This window comes from Haliotis cracherodii, unplaced genomic scaffold (assembly GCF_022045235.1).
Source record: "Haliotis cracherodii isolate W230 unplaced genomic scaffold, xgHalCrac1.p SCAF_8, whole genome shotgun sequence".
Taxonomy (NCBI): Eukaryota; Metazoa; Mollusca; class Gastropoda; order Lepetellida; family Haliotidae; genus Haliotis; species Haliotis cracherodii.
In genome coordinates, this window is record NW_027266341.1 from 39,493,785 (window position 1) to 39,512,990 (window position 19,206).

A 19,206-nucleotide genomic window follows, 5' to 3' on the forward strand; every position below is an offset into this window, starting at 1 on the left:
TATACAGTTTCAGCTCCATTCTGTGCTGAAATTTGTTTTCCTCTCTGGTGTAGGGTTTGCCGTGGGGTTTGTCGATAAGGGTCAGCATTTGTAATGTGAACTTGTAGGTTTGATTAAAGATTTGCTTATTGACTCAGGTGGAGAAGAGGATGTCATGAATCAATTAACTGCAATGAAATATGCACCAGAATGCTAATTACATGTCAGTTTCCATTCTGAAATACACATCTACAAAGACTAATGACTATAGCTCCCTGAAATATGTCACCTTGTTATGTTAGCTAACAATGGAAAAAGCTTTGGCAACAACTGATGTGAATTTCAGTTATTTTGTCAGGACAAAATACACAAATTTATATCACTCAGTTCCTGATTGTAATGAACACTATCAGGTAATTTAATTTTGTTGTGAACCAAATGTTCCAACACTGAAAAAAGCACCTGTGACCAGCTCCCAATCTACAAATTAGAAATGAGCTAGTTGTCCTCATCCGTCAGTATCAGATGGAGTGGTGTTGATAGCGTAATGAAATGAGTGTCAATGGCTGCAACAGATAACAGTTACATCATCACCAGCTCGCTGGGGCACCAGGTGTCATTAGCATATCTCTGGTTATTGTTAGGGTTGTCTGTTATTTCTGTTACACCCAGCTGTGATAAGACAACAGCCTACAGCAGTGATGGACAGTTGTCTATTTCAGATAGGTGTGTCATCCATTGCACCAGTAACTACATCCAACAGTTGCACTATACAGCAGCATGGATTACAAGTGTGGAGATGTAGGTAGCTCATTATCTAATGTTGGAGGTGTTATACCTAGTTGAGAGAGAGCAAAACATGCGTGACTGTGATAGATGTAGGTCTTATCAAGAGATATCCATTTTGTCAAAATGTGATATTTGTAAATATTTGTATATAAACATGCTTTGTATATAAATATGATATAAATCAGGTTTCAATTATCAATTTATCAATTATCAATTAAAGACTGTCTGCTTCAAGGTGTCTAGATGTAGGAATACATGTTGATATTAGCATGTAGATTTCATGGTTTGTGTTTCAGTATTATTATTCCTGTCCAGTTGTATCCATGTAACTCGCCCTTGCAAAGAATCCTCATGAAGATTTATTGGAGATTTTATGAGCAAATATGAGAACTGTTCACAAGGGTTGTATGTGCGTTAATTGTGCTGTTGTTGACTCAGAAATAGTCCTGCACACTGTGACTCGCCACCACAGGTAACAAAGATGTTTGTAGCCAGGAGGAGAAATTCATACCAAGTCCACAAATTCTTCTGACTGGCCGGCCACATGTGTGCTGTGGTATCAGAGGATGCTGGCCTTGTTGGTTGAGTATCATCATGTATGTGATGTAGTGTCCAGTCGACTGACCAGTACCCCTCACAGTGTCACCAGCAGACCATCCAGGGGGTAGACCTCCCTTGTTAAACCCCATGACAACGCAATATACCAGCTTCCAGGTGTAAAATGATAAAGTATGTATAATCAGTCAGTCAGATTTCCCCTGTATCTAATTAGGGATGATATATGCTATCATATGTTTAAGAGCAAAATAAAGTTTCTATTTTACAATGCAGTTCAATGATTGAATTTAAAAAATATAATAAAAAAGAACACATCATTTTTGACAAAAGGACATGAAAAATCCATATTTTGGGTTTATGTAAAACACTCAACATGAATATAAATATTTGGATTTTGACTGATTAAACCATATGTTTAATTACATGTTTGATTTATGAAACATGAATTATAGCTGTGCATATTATGTATTATTATAAAAATAGTATCTTTAAAGTTACAAAATACTTATAAAGAATTGTTTATGACGTTAACATGTTGAAGGAAATGTACAATCCATATATCACATTCTAATTTAACTGTTAAAGAGCTGTGACAAATCTTGTTGATTGCACTCATTGTACAGACATCGTAAATGTAACTGCCTTGTAACACGGCTATAAGCCAGATTGTAGCAGGGTAAGGTATAGGTAGACCCAGTACAGCCCGACCTGGTGCCAGGCACCCTGCAGTAGTCCGGGGCCAGCACCCCACAGTAGCCAGTGGCTAGGTGGCCAGTCAGCCAGAACATAGGCCTTAAGCTGTCAATTAGAGCCCCAGTCTGGGAGGGAGGTGGTGGCTGGCTCAGGTGTGGCGGCTGTTTGCTGATTGGCTGCTGGGACTAGGGGTGGGCTGAGCCAGGCTGAAAGGCATGTGACAGAGAAGAGAGCTCAATTACTGGAAGGCTTCAGCCTAGGCACAACTATGTGTGTGTTCGTGTGTTCCTACACATTACGCTAGGGCTTGGTGTTTTCATATCATCTGATGAGCTATGAGGTATGCTGTGTCCATTTGTCTGTGCTGTCTGTATCACTGACAGTCAATATTGTCATGGTCATGTACAGGTGAAAGGTATTAGTTGTTAATTACTGGTCGTGGGTTAATCAGCAGGTCAAATACTCTTGTATTCTTGTGCATTTCAGATTGACAGAGTTACATTTGGTGTGAAGTGTACAGCTGAATTGACAACACTGAAGAGGAGATACTACAGATGAGATAATTCACTTTCGGGAAAAAAATATATTTTTCAAGATGGATGCAAGTAGATTAAGACATGTAGTTTTGGTGGTGTTTTCTGTGATTGTTTTTGTGGCTGGCCAGGATGCAGAATATTCAATACCAGAAGAAGTGAGAGTTGGAGAGGTGATCGGAGACATCCCCCGCGACACCAACCTGAACGTGAATCCAGATGATCAGCTACAGTTCAGTATCCTCACTGAAGGCAATCAGCACAGTGAACTCTTCCTCATCAACACTGCAGGCATTCTCTCAGTTAAGACAAGAATTAACAGAGAAACACTCTGCCCATTCCAGGTAACTTGTGATATTCAAATTGAAATTATAGCCAGGTCAACAGTGTCAGATATTTTTCGCAATTTGAAAATAGAAATCACAGTAAAAGATATTAATGATAATGCACCAAAGTTTCCAGTCCAGTCTCGGAATATAGAAATTCCTGAATCATCAACTGTCGGATCTTCTTTTTCTCTCCCTGGTGCCTCAGACAATGACACTGATCCCAATAACTCCTTACAGAGTGTGGAAATTGTTCCAAGCAATGTGCCATTCCGGGTAGAATTCACCAAGAATCTTGATGGGACCTCCGTGGTCCTGATCATTGTGACAGAGAAATTAGATCGTGAGACTCAGAATAGGTACAGCGTGAAACTGATAGCTGAAGATGGAGGAGCACCACCTCTCAGCAGCAGCATGGACGTTCAGATCAGCATCACTGACGTTAATGACAATTCTCCTGTGTTCAGCCATTCCATATACAATGTCACCATCAAGGAAAACACCAATTTAGAAATGGTCATTCTACAAGTGACAGCCACTGATAATGATGAAGGTGAAAATGGCAATGTTTTTTACAGACTGAGTTCACATCAAGCTGATGAAATACATCGTTATTTTGCAATGGATGTCATCAGTGGAAACATGGTTCTAAAGCAACAACTAAATAGTGGTCATGTCAAGGTCATCATTGAAGCCAGTGATCAAGGCACACCACCAAAAATATCACAAGCTTTCGTAGAGGTTGAAATACTCGACACAATAAACAACCCACCAGCTGTAACTATCAATATTCTTTCTGAGACTGGGAATGCAAAAGTGAAAGAATCTGTACGCATTGGTTTCCCAGTGGCTCACATAAAGATTCATGACCCTGACACTGGTGCTAATGGCATAGTTACATGTTTCAGTCAAACAGCAGGCTTTGATCTGCAGCCTCTTGACGACAATGAATACAAGGCTGTGGTAGCCAAACTACTGGACTATGAAACAACTAAACATTATAAAGTGACAATTTTCTGCCGAGATGCCGGTAGTCCTACACTTAATGCCTCGGCAGAGTTTGGGGTGGATGTTTTAGACGCTAACGACAATTCCCCTGAGTTCATGCAGAATGAGATTGTACTGAACATTGCTGAAAACAATGCAGTGGGTGACATGATTGTCCAACTTGGTGCTACAGACAAGGATTCAGGTATCAACAAAAAATTAACATTTTCTGTGTTGAAAGAGGCAAGCATTAATTTCACAGTTGACTCCAATATCCCCATCGTCCGAACAAAGATCAGATTTGACAGAGAAGACACTGTACAGTATAGGTTCCATGTTCTGGCCATTGATAGCGGTGTGCCTTCAAGAACAGCCACAGCAACCATCACCGTCAATGTCCTGGACATCAACGATGAGCAGCCTCTTTTCCTGGAGACTGAGTACAGGTTCCACATCTCCGAGAACCTTCCCTTGGGTATGGGAGTGGGGAACGTGTCTGCCTTCGATCGGGACACAGAAGATGGGGGCATATATACCCTTAAACTCGCACCGCTCTTGTCAACTGATCATCTGCCATTTACCATTCTCCAGAACGGAACTATTCTGACAACAGAGGAGCTGGACAGGGAGGTGAAGAGTGAGTACATCTTCAGGGCAGTTGCTACGGACCATGGAACCATGCCACTGTCAGGGGCAGCCCAGGTCACTGTTGTTGTTGATGATGTGAATGACAATGACCCATCATTTGTGTTCCCAAATGATGACAACTACAGCGTGAGTGTATTCATACCCTCTAAATCAGGCAGTGTTGTGGTAAGGATACAAGCTACTGACATTGATGATGAAAGTAATGCCCAAATCAAATACACAACCAGAGATTTGAATTCATCAGGCTTGTTTGAAATGAACACCACCTCGGGTGAAATCTACACTACTAAGGACATTGACACAAACATGATTGGCACTTTCTACCTGGCAATTATGATTTCTAATACAGACCCAGATGCCAAATCTGTCTCACAGAGACTGAAGATATTAATATCCCATCGCACAGAGCCAGGACATTTGTTGCCATCTAGTGACCAGTACATCGTCACCGTCATTGTCCTGGTGTGTTCTACCTTGTTTATTGCGGCAGCTATTCTTGTGGCTTTATGTTATCTACGCAAGCGGGACAAGGATCAACAGCTGAAGGAGCACTGTCAACAGGAACCATTGAGTTACAGTATACAGAGCTCGGTCAGCACTGTTGATGGAGTGACCGCTGCTGACAAGGCCACCACTGGACATCAGAGCATCCGCAAGTCTGACAAGAAAGCCGACCTTGACACATCTTCCAGCACTGTCAATGGAAAAATCATTTCTACTGGGAAACTGGTAAGTTTGAACCTATTCTTATGATGACTGTATTCATTTAAGAATGAAAATCAGAAGTGATCAGCTCATATTGAAAATCTTTCTATTTCCATTAAAATTGATTGCCGGAATCTCAGTGTATGTCCCAAAACATGACTAGTTAGTTATTGAAATAATAACTTGGATACCAATATGATGATTATAACAATAAGAATAACAAGATTGTAGGGGATGAAGTAATGAATGAGATCTATTGGAACATCAAATCTTTTACAATGATGTCATAATGGTCTTACCATGGAAACCCCCTCTCCTTACCCCAGTGAGCAATCCTTATCACCTTACACAGAAAAAAGCCAACATCAAATGACAAGATACAGGGTTTGCAAAGCAAAAATGTGAGACTCCCCACCTCCTGTTTCCCTAGTGTAATTACATCAAACCTGTCTATAGACAATAGACAACCTCTTGTCTATTTCAACAAGCAACATTTCAGTCGCCAATAGCATTCTCAGTAGCTTGTCACTTGTCGATTAACATGACACCTGTGAAACCTCGTCATCACTTCCCCGACGGAGCTTGTTCATGTACCTGAGATCCCACTGGGACAATCCACACCTTGTTGGAGGAATGTCCTCTCCCCACAGACAACATACCTGAAAAAACTACTTTGGGGGAGAAAGTGCAGCCCTCGCCCTAGGAAGTCTCACCCCCAAACAAATACTGGTGTAGGGGGCTGCCAGGGGACGAGGCTGACGGTCGCATCGCCTTCCTTCCTCTGCAACATTGAGTGACACAGAATGAAACAGGCAAAAACTAACATTGTGGAAATAGCTCTGAATCGCTTTTAATGCCCATGAAAACTGAGTTAGAAGATTTAAACAGTTTTTATTTTCATTTTATTTAGATTTAATATCCTAATGTATTTTAGTTCAGTAATTGATTTCCTTTTTCACATCAATGATAACTCCTTGGGATCCATTTCTTTACATGGCTTTAAAAATTTCAAATCATTTCATCTTGTCACTAACAGTGCAAGTCTTGTGCCGTCTAAGAGCAATGTTCATATTTTAGACAGATTATTTTAAGATTCAGAATACCAATCTACAAACACAACTAATATTTCAAATTGAGGTAAAAACGTGATAAAAATGTCTGCATGCCACTGCTGTCATGTGAAGTTAGATTTCTCCGATTAAGAGATTTCACAACAAAATAGAACAATGTGTTCTTTTTTTCACACAGGATAAAAAAATTAAACAAATTGAAGGGGGAAACTAAAAAGCAAAAGTGTTTCTTTGTTTGGTTGGCTTGTTGTCAAGGGGAAATGTGCAGGGGAATTTCCTTATATTTATTCCAAAGAAGGAATAGAACACACTCTGGCAACGTCTGTGTTTGTCCAAGACAGGATACATGGGCGCATGCAGCCCATTGGGAGGGATCAGTCACAAGATTAACACAAAATCACAAACATACAGCTGAATGGAAAACACCAGGTATCAGGTCCATTCATTATGTATGGGCAGTTGTTTCAATGTTTAATACTTGAAGCATGTGATATCTGTAGACAATTGTTTCAATGTTTAATACTTGAAGCATGTCAAATCAGTAGACAATTGTTTCAATGTTTAATACTTGAAGCATGTCAAATCAGTAGACAATTGATTCAATGTTTAATACTTGAAGCCTGTCAAATCAGTAGACAATTGTTTCAATGTTTAATACTTGAAGCATGTGATATCAGTAGACAATTGTTTCAATGTTTAATGCTTGAAGCATGTGATATCAGAAGACAATTGTTTCAATGTTCAATACTTGAAGCATGTGATATCAGTAGACAATTTATTTCAATGTTTAATACTTGAAGCATGTGATATCAGAAGACATTTGTTTCAATGTTTAATACTTGAAGCATGTAATATCAGTAGACAATTGTTTCAATGTTTAATGCTTGAAGCATGTGATATCAGAAAACAATTGTTTCCATGTTTAATGCTTGATGCATGTGATATCAGTAGACATTTGTTTCAATGTTTTATACTTGAAACTTGTGATATCAGTAGACAATTGTTTCAATGTTTAATACTTGAAACTTGTGATGTCAGTAGACATTGGGAACATACTCTGTGGAAAAGAATATTCTCTAGTGTTGATGTATAAATATGAAAATCCTTTTTTTCAAAGAGTTGAGGTTAATTGATAACTATTTTTAAAGGGAAAGAGTATGAATTGTATTCATAGAATATTAATATTGCTCAGCAATAATTCTATGGATAATAATGCACTGTATATGCCCACAATTCTTATATTTGACATGTCACAGTGAGATGAATGTGCCATACGGTGAAATTAACATCACTTGATGACACTTAATGCCTTGGGCCTCATCCATCAAAGTTCACATCAGAATGCTTCGAGAGATATAAATCCCAAATATTTTTATCTTCATCAGCTTCTACCCTAGTGGAGAACTTTATGTGGATGAAAACCCAGTTTATAACCATGTGGTCTCTCAGGCCATTTAAACTTAATCCCCAAATCCCTGTTGAAGTTATTGGGTAAAACATTGGCAGTGAGAGGTCCTGTGACATGTTGGCCCCGTGTTAGAGTATGTGGGAGGGAGGTATTAGCAGCCTCAGTGATGGATGGGGACAGACTTGTGGGATGAAGCTACAATATCTTTGTATGACTGAAACACTGCACCTCAGCATCATGCTTACAATAATATACACTATTCTTCATTCAGAATGTATGTTCTTTTTTGCATTAATTTGTTCATCATAAACACAGTGTCAGTAAGGAATGCTTTTAATCACAGAATATCAAGTCCAGTATTCAGTCTCATCCTGTTTGGTATGATCTTAGTCGGCGCTGGCATGCTATATGAAAGGCAATTATGTGGAAAATATAGGAGCTTTTGTTTTTCTTTGTTATGTTGTAGTTTAATGCTGTACACAGATTACTGGTGTACCAGGCTAATCCTTCCCTTGGCCAGTTCTTTCCATGGGAAGGTTTGGCTGCGTCCAGATCTTTCCCAGGGAAGAAACAGCCTGGGCTGAACCTTCCATGGAGAAGGATTATCCTAGACCAGATCTTCCCCTGAGTAGAAACAACCTGGCCTGAACCTTCCATGGGGTAGGATTATCCTAGACCAGATCTTCCCCGTGGTAGAAACAACCTGGCCTGAACCTTCCATGGGGTAGGATTATCCTAGACCAGATCTTCCCCGTGGTAGAAACAACCTGGCCTGAACCTTCCATGGGGTAGGATTATCCTAGACCAGATCTTCCCCGTGGTAGAAACAACCTGGCCTGAACCTTCCATGGGGTAGGATTATCCTAGACCAGATCTTCCCCGTGGTAGAAACAGCCTGGCCTGAACCTTCCATGGGGTAGGATTATCCTAGACCAGATCTTCCCCGTGGTAGAAACAACCTGGCCTGAACCTTCCATGGGGTAGGATTATCCTAGACCAGATCTTCCCCGTGGTAGAAACAACCTGGCCTGAACCTTCCATGGGGTAGGATTATCCTAGACCAGATCTTCCCCTGAGTAGAAACAACCTGGCCTGAACCTTCCATGGGGTAGGATTATCCTAGACCAGATCTTCCCCGTGGTAGAAACAGCCTGGCCTGAACCTTCCATGGGGTAGGATTATCCTAGACCAGATTTTCCCTGGGGTAGAAACAGCCTGGCCTGAACCTTCCATGGGGTAGGATTATCCTAGACCAGATTTTCCCTGGGGTAGAAACAGCCTGGCCTGAACCTTCCATGGGGTAGGATTATCCTAGACCAGATCTTCCCCGGGGTAGAAACAGCCTGGGCTGAACCTGGACCAGATCTTGCCAATCCCAAGACAGATCATCACTCAGACTTTAAACTTACCCAGGTTTTACCTAGACCAGATACTCCCCACTCGACTTCAGATATATATACCAGGTACTGTACATTAAGCCATTTTTTTGGATCCTGGAGGGAGTAAAAGTGAGGAAATTTTGTTTCCATCAGTCTAAAATGAGGAGCCAACGAGTCTTCTTCTTTTTTAAAATACAGATTATTATTATATTTCCTAAAAAGGATGCAAAATATCAATTCAATGAACCCAAACTAAATTATGTTAGTTTGAGACATGTGACTCTCTGCCTTTCTTCCATCCCTGCTAACATGGCCAACAGTGGTTCAGTCAAGCCAGCGTTGGGGACCATGGTGCTCATGGTAGAGGGCTGTCTTGGTTACTTCATTTCTTAGGTTTTCCATATATGGACTTATGAAATGGAAATGTATGACTACATGATGATGTACTGGCCTCCAGCCTGTTAGCCCGGCAAACATATATATTGTGAAATGTATATACACATGTACCCGGTAGTTTCCAGACAGACTGAAGGCACAAACCCTGTTATACCCACAATTCACTGTATACTTGATTGACAGATTTTAAAACTGAAATATACTGATTTCAATTCTAAATGTTTCACTGGATTAGAACACTAAATATATTAAACATGTGATCACATAATTGGCAGTTCCTAGGCCCTAGACTGTGTTTATGGACTGTCAATGGACAGGTAATAGCTGTGTTCAGTATTTATTTATTGACATAGTAATAGCTAATTCCTCAGTGATATGAATGTGTTGATCAGCAGTGGTGTTGTAAGGATACATGGTTATTTATTCAACTAATCCTGTATGAAAATGTCAATGTTATCAAGATCAGTCCATGCCTGTCGTTATGCTGACAGACTACTGTGGAAGGACTGACCCATGAGGAGGTTATAATTGAACTGTGATCCCCCTGAAACCCACACCCCAATCAGGATATCAACATGCTTATCTTGTCACTCAAAATGTAAACCCTCCATTCACCAGCAAATTTTGGTCAAATTGAAATTCATATCATGTGCCCCTAACTCTAGAAGCTTGTAGTCCCTGTAGCCCTTGGTGTCAGGCAATATGTGGTTTGTTGTGTGATCGTTGTGTGATCTGTCAGGGGAACTGTACAGCTAATCTAAGCAGAGCTTGTAGAACTATCAAAATATCAGCTTGTCAGTGCAGCTATCCACGCCGTCATGGGGGGTCGCAGATCACATTTATTTCAATGACTGTTAACTTTGCACTAAATAAGCTTCAGAGTACAATTCACCTGGCAATCTGTATCTCATCATAACAAATCTGATTCTTGTCTGAAAGTAAATTATATGTCAATATGCAAAGGTGGATCTGTCATTTGTAAGGCACACAATGATTAGGAGCTGAGGGTCAAAGACGTTATTTGCACAGAACAAGATGTCATGCAAAATGCAAAGGTTTTCGAAAATGGTCACTGTTATTTTCTGACTAATTAATTGTGTAGTGGCAGCTGGAAACATCTGGGGAAAATATACTGGGGTGGGGGGGCCTTCCTGGATAAGTATCCAGATGGCTGGATTACTGATCAAAAGCTATATGTTTGCTAATGTGTATATGACATGAGACAATTAACTTGGATCAGTTCACCCATGAGTAGTTTATAGTGTACTAGTCATTCATATGTTATTATGAGCACCTGCAGTGACAGTTTAGAGAGAAATGCCTCTATTTCCATTCATATAGTTAGGTAGTCTGTGTGCAATCAGGAGGACATAGTTTGCTCCCAAATTAGCTGATGGAAGTAATGAGCAGTTTGATTTCCTTTATTTGCAGGTGTCCTCCTCCCATGACGCCCCAGCCAACACCACATACAGCACCAGTGTAGAACATGTTGTACCAGACCGGGAACACCAGCGCCAGAACCAACTCATGTCCTTCCGCCTACACCAGGCGCTGCAGAGACTGAACAGTGAAACCAGCACCCTCGACCAAAACAAGATCATGGCCGCTAATGCAAAGGTGAGGGAACGAACGAACGAACGAACGAACGAAAAAAGACACACAAAGGCCACGTCATAAATAAGTAAAATCATAAAGCCATAGGGACAGCTTACTAAGTTGACACTAATCAAAACCTCTTATTCCTTCTCAAGTGCATCTGTCCATTGTCTTATACAAACCAGATCTCATTCAGTTCACCATTCTTCTAAACCAAATTGTTGCCATACCACCTAAGTGGTCAGTGTGACTTGAAACCTCATTACAAATTGATAGTTTTTATTTGCTGTTGAACCTTATCATCAGGACAATAGGCAGTACAACACAGGTAAAGGCAAGGTGAGCGGGGAAACACTCTAGGTGGGACTCAGAGTGACCCTTGTTTCACGCCTGGCTGGTCTATGACACCTCACCTGCCCACTAATTGATCTTTGTTAATTAGGTTCAGCCAGGTATGACACCTCCTTGGTGATTTATCACAGCCTATTGTGAAACCAATAACACATTTGGGACTTGGAAATACTTCTTTGCACCCTTGTGTGAAATCCATTAAAACATCCAATAATGACTGGCATTGTTCTAGCAGATTGAGTAAAATAACATCATTAAGTGGCTAATATCATTCAATTGGTGGTTGTTTTACTTTGATACTGCTGTTTTTAGTTCAGTAGGATTTAATGGCATGATGAATAATGGAAATGAGACTTAATGTCATGATAGATATCAGAAATAGGACTTAATGTCATGATAGATATCAGAAATAGGACTTAATGTCATGATAGATATTAGAAATAGGACTTAATGTCATGATAGATATCAGAAATAGGACTTAATGTCATGATAGATATTAGAAATAGGACTTTATGTCATGATAGATATCAGAAATAGGACTTAATGTCATGATAGATATCAGAAATAGGACTTAATGTCATGATAGATATTAGAAATAGGACTTAATGTCATGATAGATATCAGAAATAGGACTTAATGTCATGATAGATATTAGAAATAGGACTTAATGTCATGATAGATATCAGAAATAGGACTTAATGTCATGATAGATATCAGAAATAGGACTTAATGTCATGATAGATATTAGAAATAGGACTTTTTAATGCCATGATAGATATTAGAAATCAGATATGTATCTATTCACAAAGTCATTTGAAAGTAATAAAGAATGTGTAATTGGAATGTTTATCTCAAATCTAGTATTTCAGATTATGAGAAAAATCAAACTTAGTCAATATTAAAAATGATTCCATCTCTGAAACCTGACACGCCCGCGCCAGTTGGATTGGACCTGCTATGCTACACATCTACACATCCGCCACAATGAATGCTAGCCTCGGCTCTCCACTTGAAAACATTTACAAAAACAGCTCAGAACTTTTTTTCCAATAAATGGAGGAAAATTGATTGACAAGTAGACAATGGTCAATCATAGGGTGTTGTGTTGGAGTGAGACGACCACCATAATTAGAACTGTGGGGGATTTCATGCCCTGTAAACCCCTGACAACTCAATCTGTGTGATTGTTGTGATACAATCACGAAGGAAGAGAGAGGTGTGGTGGGGGGCTGCAGTGTCAGGTAAACTCCCTTGTTAGTGGGGACCTGCAGGGTTGGCCTTTCTCTCCTTGCTTTTTATCACACTGTGTGTGATAGTTTGCCCACAACAAGTTGTGTCATTTAGAAGGCAAAGAGTTGTGTAAGTTTGTCAAAACTTTCTAAATGTGTAAATATTGAGGTATTATGTATCAACATTGTACGACAAGTGACAATTATGTAAGGTTACCCCCAGTAATGCATCTTTATTAGTGTTAGGAGAATAAAGTCTTTGATTTGGCATTTATTTTGTATGAGAACAGTTCATGTAAAATGATTAAAAATGTAGACTTACATAATTATCATTGCTTTTTACATTGTGAAAAAATATTTTAGCAAAAACCCAATAGTTTAGTTGACCCCATATAAAGAATGATCTTCCTGACAGAAATTGTGTGCCACGTAAACATCTCTGTATCTACATACTATACCTGTCTACAATCATAACCTCCTCATCTAGCTGGGTGCAACTCAAATTGTGGCAGCCCTCACGACTGTCCTAAACTTGATTGCCATCATAAATTAGCGGAAACACGAGCAGTCTCTCCCCTCCACAACTATGTCCACACCATGCAGTGTTTAACACCCTCTTTAGTGTGTTTACACCAGATATGTCCAGTCCAAGCTCAGGAAATGACCAACAATAAACTAAATTTGCTGAGCTCTGAGCCTCCGGAATGATCATTGTGAGGAGGCAAGAGCAACTTAACGTATGCTGTTAACAGATAGGTGTAATCAAGGCTGTCTCTGTACCCATCATACATAGTTATGATACATTTAACTGCCTCAATGCTGGTGATATGGGCACAAGTTGGGAATATACAAGTCATGCTGCTTGTCAGTATCACACATCCAACTCCTGGAGGGTATGAATATAAGCAACTAGACATTTAGAGAAAAACAGGTAGAAGTAAGTTGAAAAATACAAAAAGGAACTAAGGTGTTATCCATATACATGTAGCTCCAGCTTTTCCTTAAATGCTTGTAAAACAATTAAGAAACAAAATTAAAACATATGTAATCATTCATTGTCAGGGGCTTATGCCTTAGGTTATGAGTGAGTATGGCTTTTTGCCGCTTTTAGCAATATTCCAGCAATATCCCGGCGGGGGACACCAGAAATGGGCTTCACACATTGTACCCATGAAGGGGAATCGAACCCTGGTCTTCGGTGTGATGACCAAATGCTTTACCCGACCATCCCCCTTAAGTTATGAACTATTACTTGTATATTATATATATACAGGTACCAATTTGTCCATGGAAGGGTTAATCAGTAAACTTAATAGATACTTTGATCATAAAATTAAATGTATAGGATATAAACTCATTTGTTCCTGTTTTGTTTTTCCTGTAGTGGAATGCTTATTACAGTGGTGAGTGGACACATTCTGTTTCTGTGTCTTGGAAAGTTCAAAATTATTTGAAGCACTCACAGCAAAGTTTTCTCTCCTCTTATCTGTTTGGCATTTAATTTCTCAAATACAATTGTTGTCTTTGGTTGGCATTTATTTACTGTGTCTAGACTTGAAAGTATTTGTCTTCAAGAGTGGCTTGTTTCATATCAGTGTCTTCCATTGCTTCCCTCAGTTTCTTAATTTTTCCAGCACAAATCTGTACTTGCACAATTTCATGCTTTTACCAAACACAATGGAAGCTCCCCCAAGAGTTAATTCAGTCTGTTAAACACCTTTAGACATTGCAGCCGGTGCCCACCAAGCACTTAACCTATGTCTCCTAAATAACGCATCGCCACAGTTTAGTCTCACCTGATTCATCCCCAGGAGACAATTAGAGCACCCCAACCAAATAGACGCTGAAAGATCGCAGGTGGTAAGACTCAGAGATCAGGACCTTTGTCAACAAGGGCAGAGAGAATGGAGGGAGCGGGGCCTGGGGAATTGTTTCTGAGGGTTTGGGCACTTTGAGAAGGTTGGAGTGAAAACAGATTTGTAAACATCTCCCAATGCTGTCAGGTCATTTGGGAAACTAATGTGATCTGCAAATCTAAGTGGTAAAGGGGTGTTTCTAAAAACTCTAGTGGGGTTTTCAGAGTCAGATGAGTGTTGATATCTGAGCTCACAGTGGGTTGTAGAGGGAAAAAATAGTTCAAGCACATTATTGATGTTCCTGGATGAGAGAGGAGGATGGGGGCGAGTCCATCAATTGTGTTATGTATGTTACATATTGGATGGATCACTCTACTTAGTACTTATGGAATTCACTGGAAGCAGAACATAATGTCACTGTAAAATCTACAAGTTTCTACTATCACAATTGTTATAAAAGCACAATCAAAATACAGCTACTTTAGTGCCAATGTGTTAAATATGATTAATCATGCACATGATAAATAACATAGTGTTCTTCTTGCTAATTACTTTTTGTTCATATATAATGACAAAACATTCCACTGGAGCTATAAATATGTGTGCTTGTCTTCCACTGGGACATAAACAGTGGTCTATTACGAAGATTGTCTTGTACATGAAACAAAGCCAACACTGGTGGCCCATACCCTGGGCGCTATCTTGATGGCATGCTGTAACTGACCTGTGTAGAAACAAGTCTCTACTGTTGTTAAAACAAACATATCAAAGTCTTTGTCTTCTTCCAACATAATTGATACCAATCTCAAGGAAAGTTTGTATTCAGGGTAGGCCATCAAATTCCATCAAGGCAGCACTGCAGAGAGGAAATATTGTCTTAAGTGCTAGATAGCATCTAGGCTTGTTGTAATTGTCTCTGTCAAGAACCCCACCACCCCACACCTCCCCGACCGTTGCAGGTTGATTTCAGCAGGGGGAAATATCAGGGAAACTTTCTGTAGGAAGAACTGCAGCATTTACTCAATCCTTGAATGGGAATTAACCTGTTTTTTTACTATAACAATTTAACAGTTATATTTTTACACCATTAAAGAATTTTCACAATAATTATATTCACAATCTTAATTTTTCGATGATTGAAGAAATATAGACGAACTATAGTTATACATCACTTTAAATACCGTCACAAAGTACAAGGGACATATGCAGGGCTTCACATGGCCACTACTGCAATAGAATATGTATAGAGACAAACAGGAAGGGAAAGGACAATGGTTTTCCTTCAGTAATTTCCACATTAGATTGTCTGGATCATTTAGTAATGAGATACTCAACGAAGCGTGTCTTGACATCCAGAACTTCACCAGCCAATGCTATAATGCTGATAGTTTTATGAAAATTCAAATAATTAGGAGCAATATTTGTTTAGATTTTTATCACTATTTTGATATTTATGTTATGTTTTACAGGTCATCGAATGGAGAGATGCCCAGAAGCGAGCTGATGACTTCCACAGTACCAGTTCGGGTGAAATAACTACAGGTGACAGTGGCCATGGGAGTGACGAAGACTCCCACATCCTCTCCGACAGATCCACATCACCACAGAAAATACGCCTTGGTATTGGTGCCATAAAACACCAGTCACATCCAGGGCACAATGCCCCTCCAAGGTCAAAGGTGTCGCCCATAAAAGGAACGAAGATGGCAGTTAGAGGTAGAAATGGTCAAGTGCTATATCCGTCACATTTCAATTTGACGTCGAAGAAAGACAATGTTGTACCAACTGGTTACAATCCATATGCATTACAGACATCCCCTCGGAGTGAGGAGGATGGTGATGACACAACAACATCCGGCAGTTACAGCATCACACTGGATGATACCAAGTCCGAGTTGCCAGATTTTGATTATATGCCAGTCAAAGATGTGTATGTGTGATTGATCTCTTGTGTCTGTCATGTGACAGTCATGTGACAGACATTTCATCAAGAAGGCTGAGAATACTTCAGAACAGAGTATTTCATAGACAAGAGATTTCAGAAGATTGTTTGTTTCAAATTGTGTCTCAACATCGTTGCCTGTGATCACAAGAAACTGTAGGCAACGAGGATGTTCTGTCTTCAAAACTATCTTTACAGCAAGACAAACTGAAGATGAACATGTTATCACACCCAGTGTTAAAGACCTGAAAGGTGGACCAGTCATGTTGAATGTGATGAAAGTGCCTTGTGTATTGTCTCTTGACCAGTGGTCATCATACTTGTGTGTTGTTTCTAGTCCTTTCCTGCTGAAAGCATTAAATCAAAATGTAATATTTATTTTATGTAATTTCTGCATTTATTATGGTGAGACAGTATATGAGATACGCTGAACAGAGAGATTGTACTCATGATCACTGCTCTCAGCGCTGAGACAGCAATCTCAGCCACTCTACTTGAACATCCCAGCTTCCCCGTGAATGCTGTGAGATGTTTCATCGAGAGTTTCTCATCATTTGTGCCTGGCCTGTCTGTTGTGGCATCATGAAGACTTTGTGTTCAAATTTCTGGGGGGGGGGGCAGTTGGTGTGAGTAGGGGAGGGATATGGGAGTGGCATTAGATCATTAAATTCCAAGGGGAGGCAGTTTGGGTTATCACAGGGGGGTGATAAAATGTTGTAACATTTTTGAGCGGCTATCGTACTGGAATGTAGAAGAAAGTGCCTTAAATGTTCCAAAATGCAAAATGGAGATTTATGATTTTACAGAATTCCAAGGACTGTAGGAACTTATTCATGTACAATATGTCCTGCCTGCATGTGTGGTTGTCATAGGGCCATAGCTTGACAAGAACCAACAATCAGGAGTTTCCATCAGCTGTGTGTATTTGTGTCTACTAGAGTATTTTCGTATCACCTGTTAAGCTTGAGAAGTCAAATTCACCTGTATATATATATATATATATATGTCCATATTTGTTGAGTTATTGTGTAAATAAAAGTTATCTGGACAATGAATCTGTGAGTGTGTTTTACCTTGGATAAATCCCCCTGCTCATGGAACTTCAACCATCAGGATGTTCACAATGAGGAACTGAAGGTCTGGGTTCCAACCAGACAATCTCAAAATGGTTCCTTCCACTTTCTCTGATTTTAAGACTAAGCTGAAATATTGCTGAAATAAAATATTTTTTCAAATACAGTAAACTACGTTTATAACGAACACGCTTATAACGAACTGACCGATATAACGAACTTATTTTATAGTCCCGACCAGTTGTATATATGCTGCATGCATAATTATAATGAACTACGGTTATTACAAATTAAAATTAGTGGTCCCCTCGAGTTTGTTTTAACCGTAGTTTACTGTATTACTAATTCCAGAAAAATAATTCTTCATGTACTCAGTAGAAACTTTGGAACTTATGTTTTTTCCCTGTCTTTCACACCAACCGAATGTGGTTGCCTTGTTGACATGACATCACAGGTGGATGACCAAGTGGAGGAAAGTCAGGAGGGTTCCCTTGCTGAAGATAACACCTCCAAAGAGATGATGTTGTGCTTCAATGGACAATGTTTGGCAGCTTCATTTTGCACCATTCCTGCTTGCAACATAGACATTGATTTTCAGCAAGCAATGGTATTGCGTAAGCGTTATTTATATTTAGATAAAAGTGGTTTTATGAGCACCTGAGTGCTAAAAATAGCTAATTGTTGTGTGCAATTCATATATCCTCAAATAACTTTATTATGATGGTCTGGTTAAAGTGAAGGAATAGCCTGGAGTAACTACTTCATGATGGTCTGGTTAAAGTGGGGGAATAGCCTGGAGTAACTACTTTATGATGGTCTGATTAGAGTAGGGGAATAGCCTGGAGTAACTACTTTATGATGGTCTGGTTATAGTGGGGGAATAGCCTGGAGTAACTACTTTATGATGGTATGGTTAAAGTGGGGGAATAGCCTGATGTTACTACTTCATGATGGTCTGGTTATAGTGGGCGAACAGCCTGGAGTAACTACTTTATGATGGTCTGGTGATAGTGGGGGAATAGCCTGGAGTAACTGCTTTATGATGTCTGGTTAAAGTGGGGGAATAGCCCAGAGTAACTACTTTATTATGATCTGGTTATAGTGGGGCAATAGGCCGTAGTAACTACTTTATGATGGTCTGGTTATAGTGGGAGGAACGCCTGGAGTAACTACTCTATGATGGTCTGGTTATAGTGGGGCAATAGCCTGGGGTAACTACTTTATGATTGTCTGGTTATAGTGGGAGGAAATCCTAATGTAACTACTTCATGATGGTCTGGTTATAGTGGGGGAATAGCCTGGAGTAACTACTTTATGTTAGTCTGGTTATAGTGGGGGAATAGCTTGGAGTAACTACTTTATGATGGTCTGGTGATAGTGGGGCAATAGCCCGGAGTAACTACTTTATGTTAGTCTGGTTATAGTGGGGGAATAGGCCATAGTAACTACTTTATGATGGTCTGGTTATAGTGGGGGAATAGCTTGGAGTAACTACTTTATGAGGGTCTGGTTATAGTGGGGCAACAGGCCGTAGTAACTACTTTATGATGGTCTGGTTATAGTGGGGGAATAGCTTGGAGTAACTACTTTATGATGGTCTGGTTATAGTGGGTCAATAGGCCGTAGTAACTACTTTATGATGGCCTGGTGATAGTGGGGGAATAGCCTGGAGTAACTACTTTATGATG

General features: G+C 39.8%; 1 protein-coding gene across 5 annotated transcripts in view; it reads left to right on the forward strand.

Annotated features, from left to right (window-relative positions):
* LOC139449574 (protocadherin-11 X-linked-like) overlaps positions 1-17,048 on the forward strand; it is a 68,456-nt gene extending 51,408 nt beyond the window's left edge. For 3 of the 5 annotated variants that reach the window (XM_071231029.1, XM_071231032.1, XM_071231031.1), the window contains 3 exons: positions 2,506-5,242; positions 10,903-11,088; positions 15,973-17,048. In XM_071231029.1, the coding sequence (XP_071087130.1) occupies positions 2,615-5,242; positions 10,903-11,088; positions 15,973-16,443 (3,285 nt within the window). In that variant the 5' untranslated portion in view covers positions 2,506-2,614 and the 3' untranslated portion in view covers positions 16,444-17,048. Of the gene's footprint in view, positions 1-1,391; positions 1,498-2,288; positions 2,360-2,505; positions 5,243-10,902; positions 11,089-15,972 lie in introns of those variants that run through there. The other 2 variants (XM_071231030.1, XM_071231033.1) reach the window with 2 other exon arrangements.
* The last annotated feature ends 2,158 nt before the right edge of the window (positions 17,049-19,206 follow it).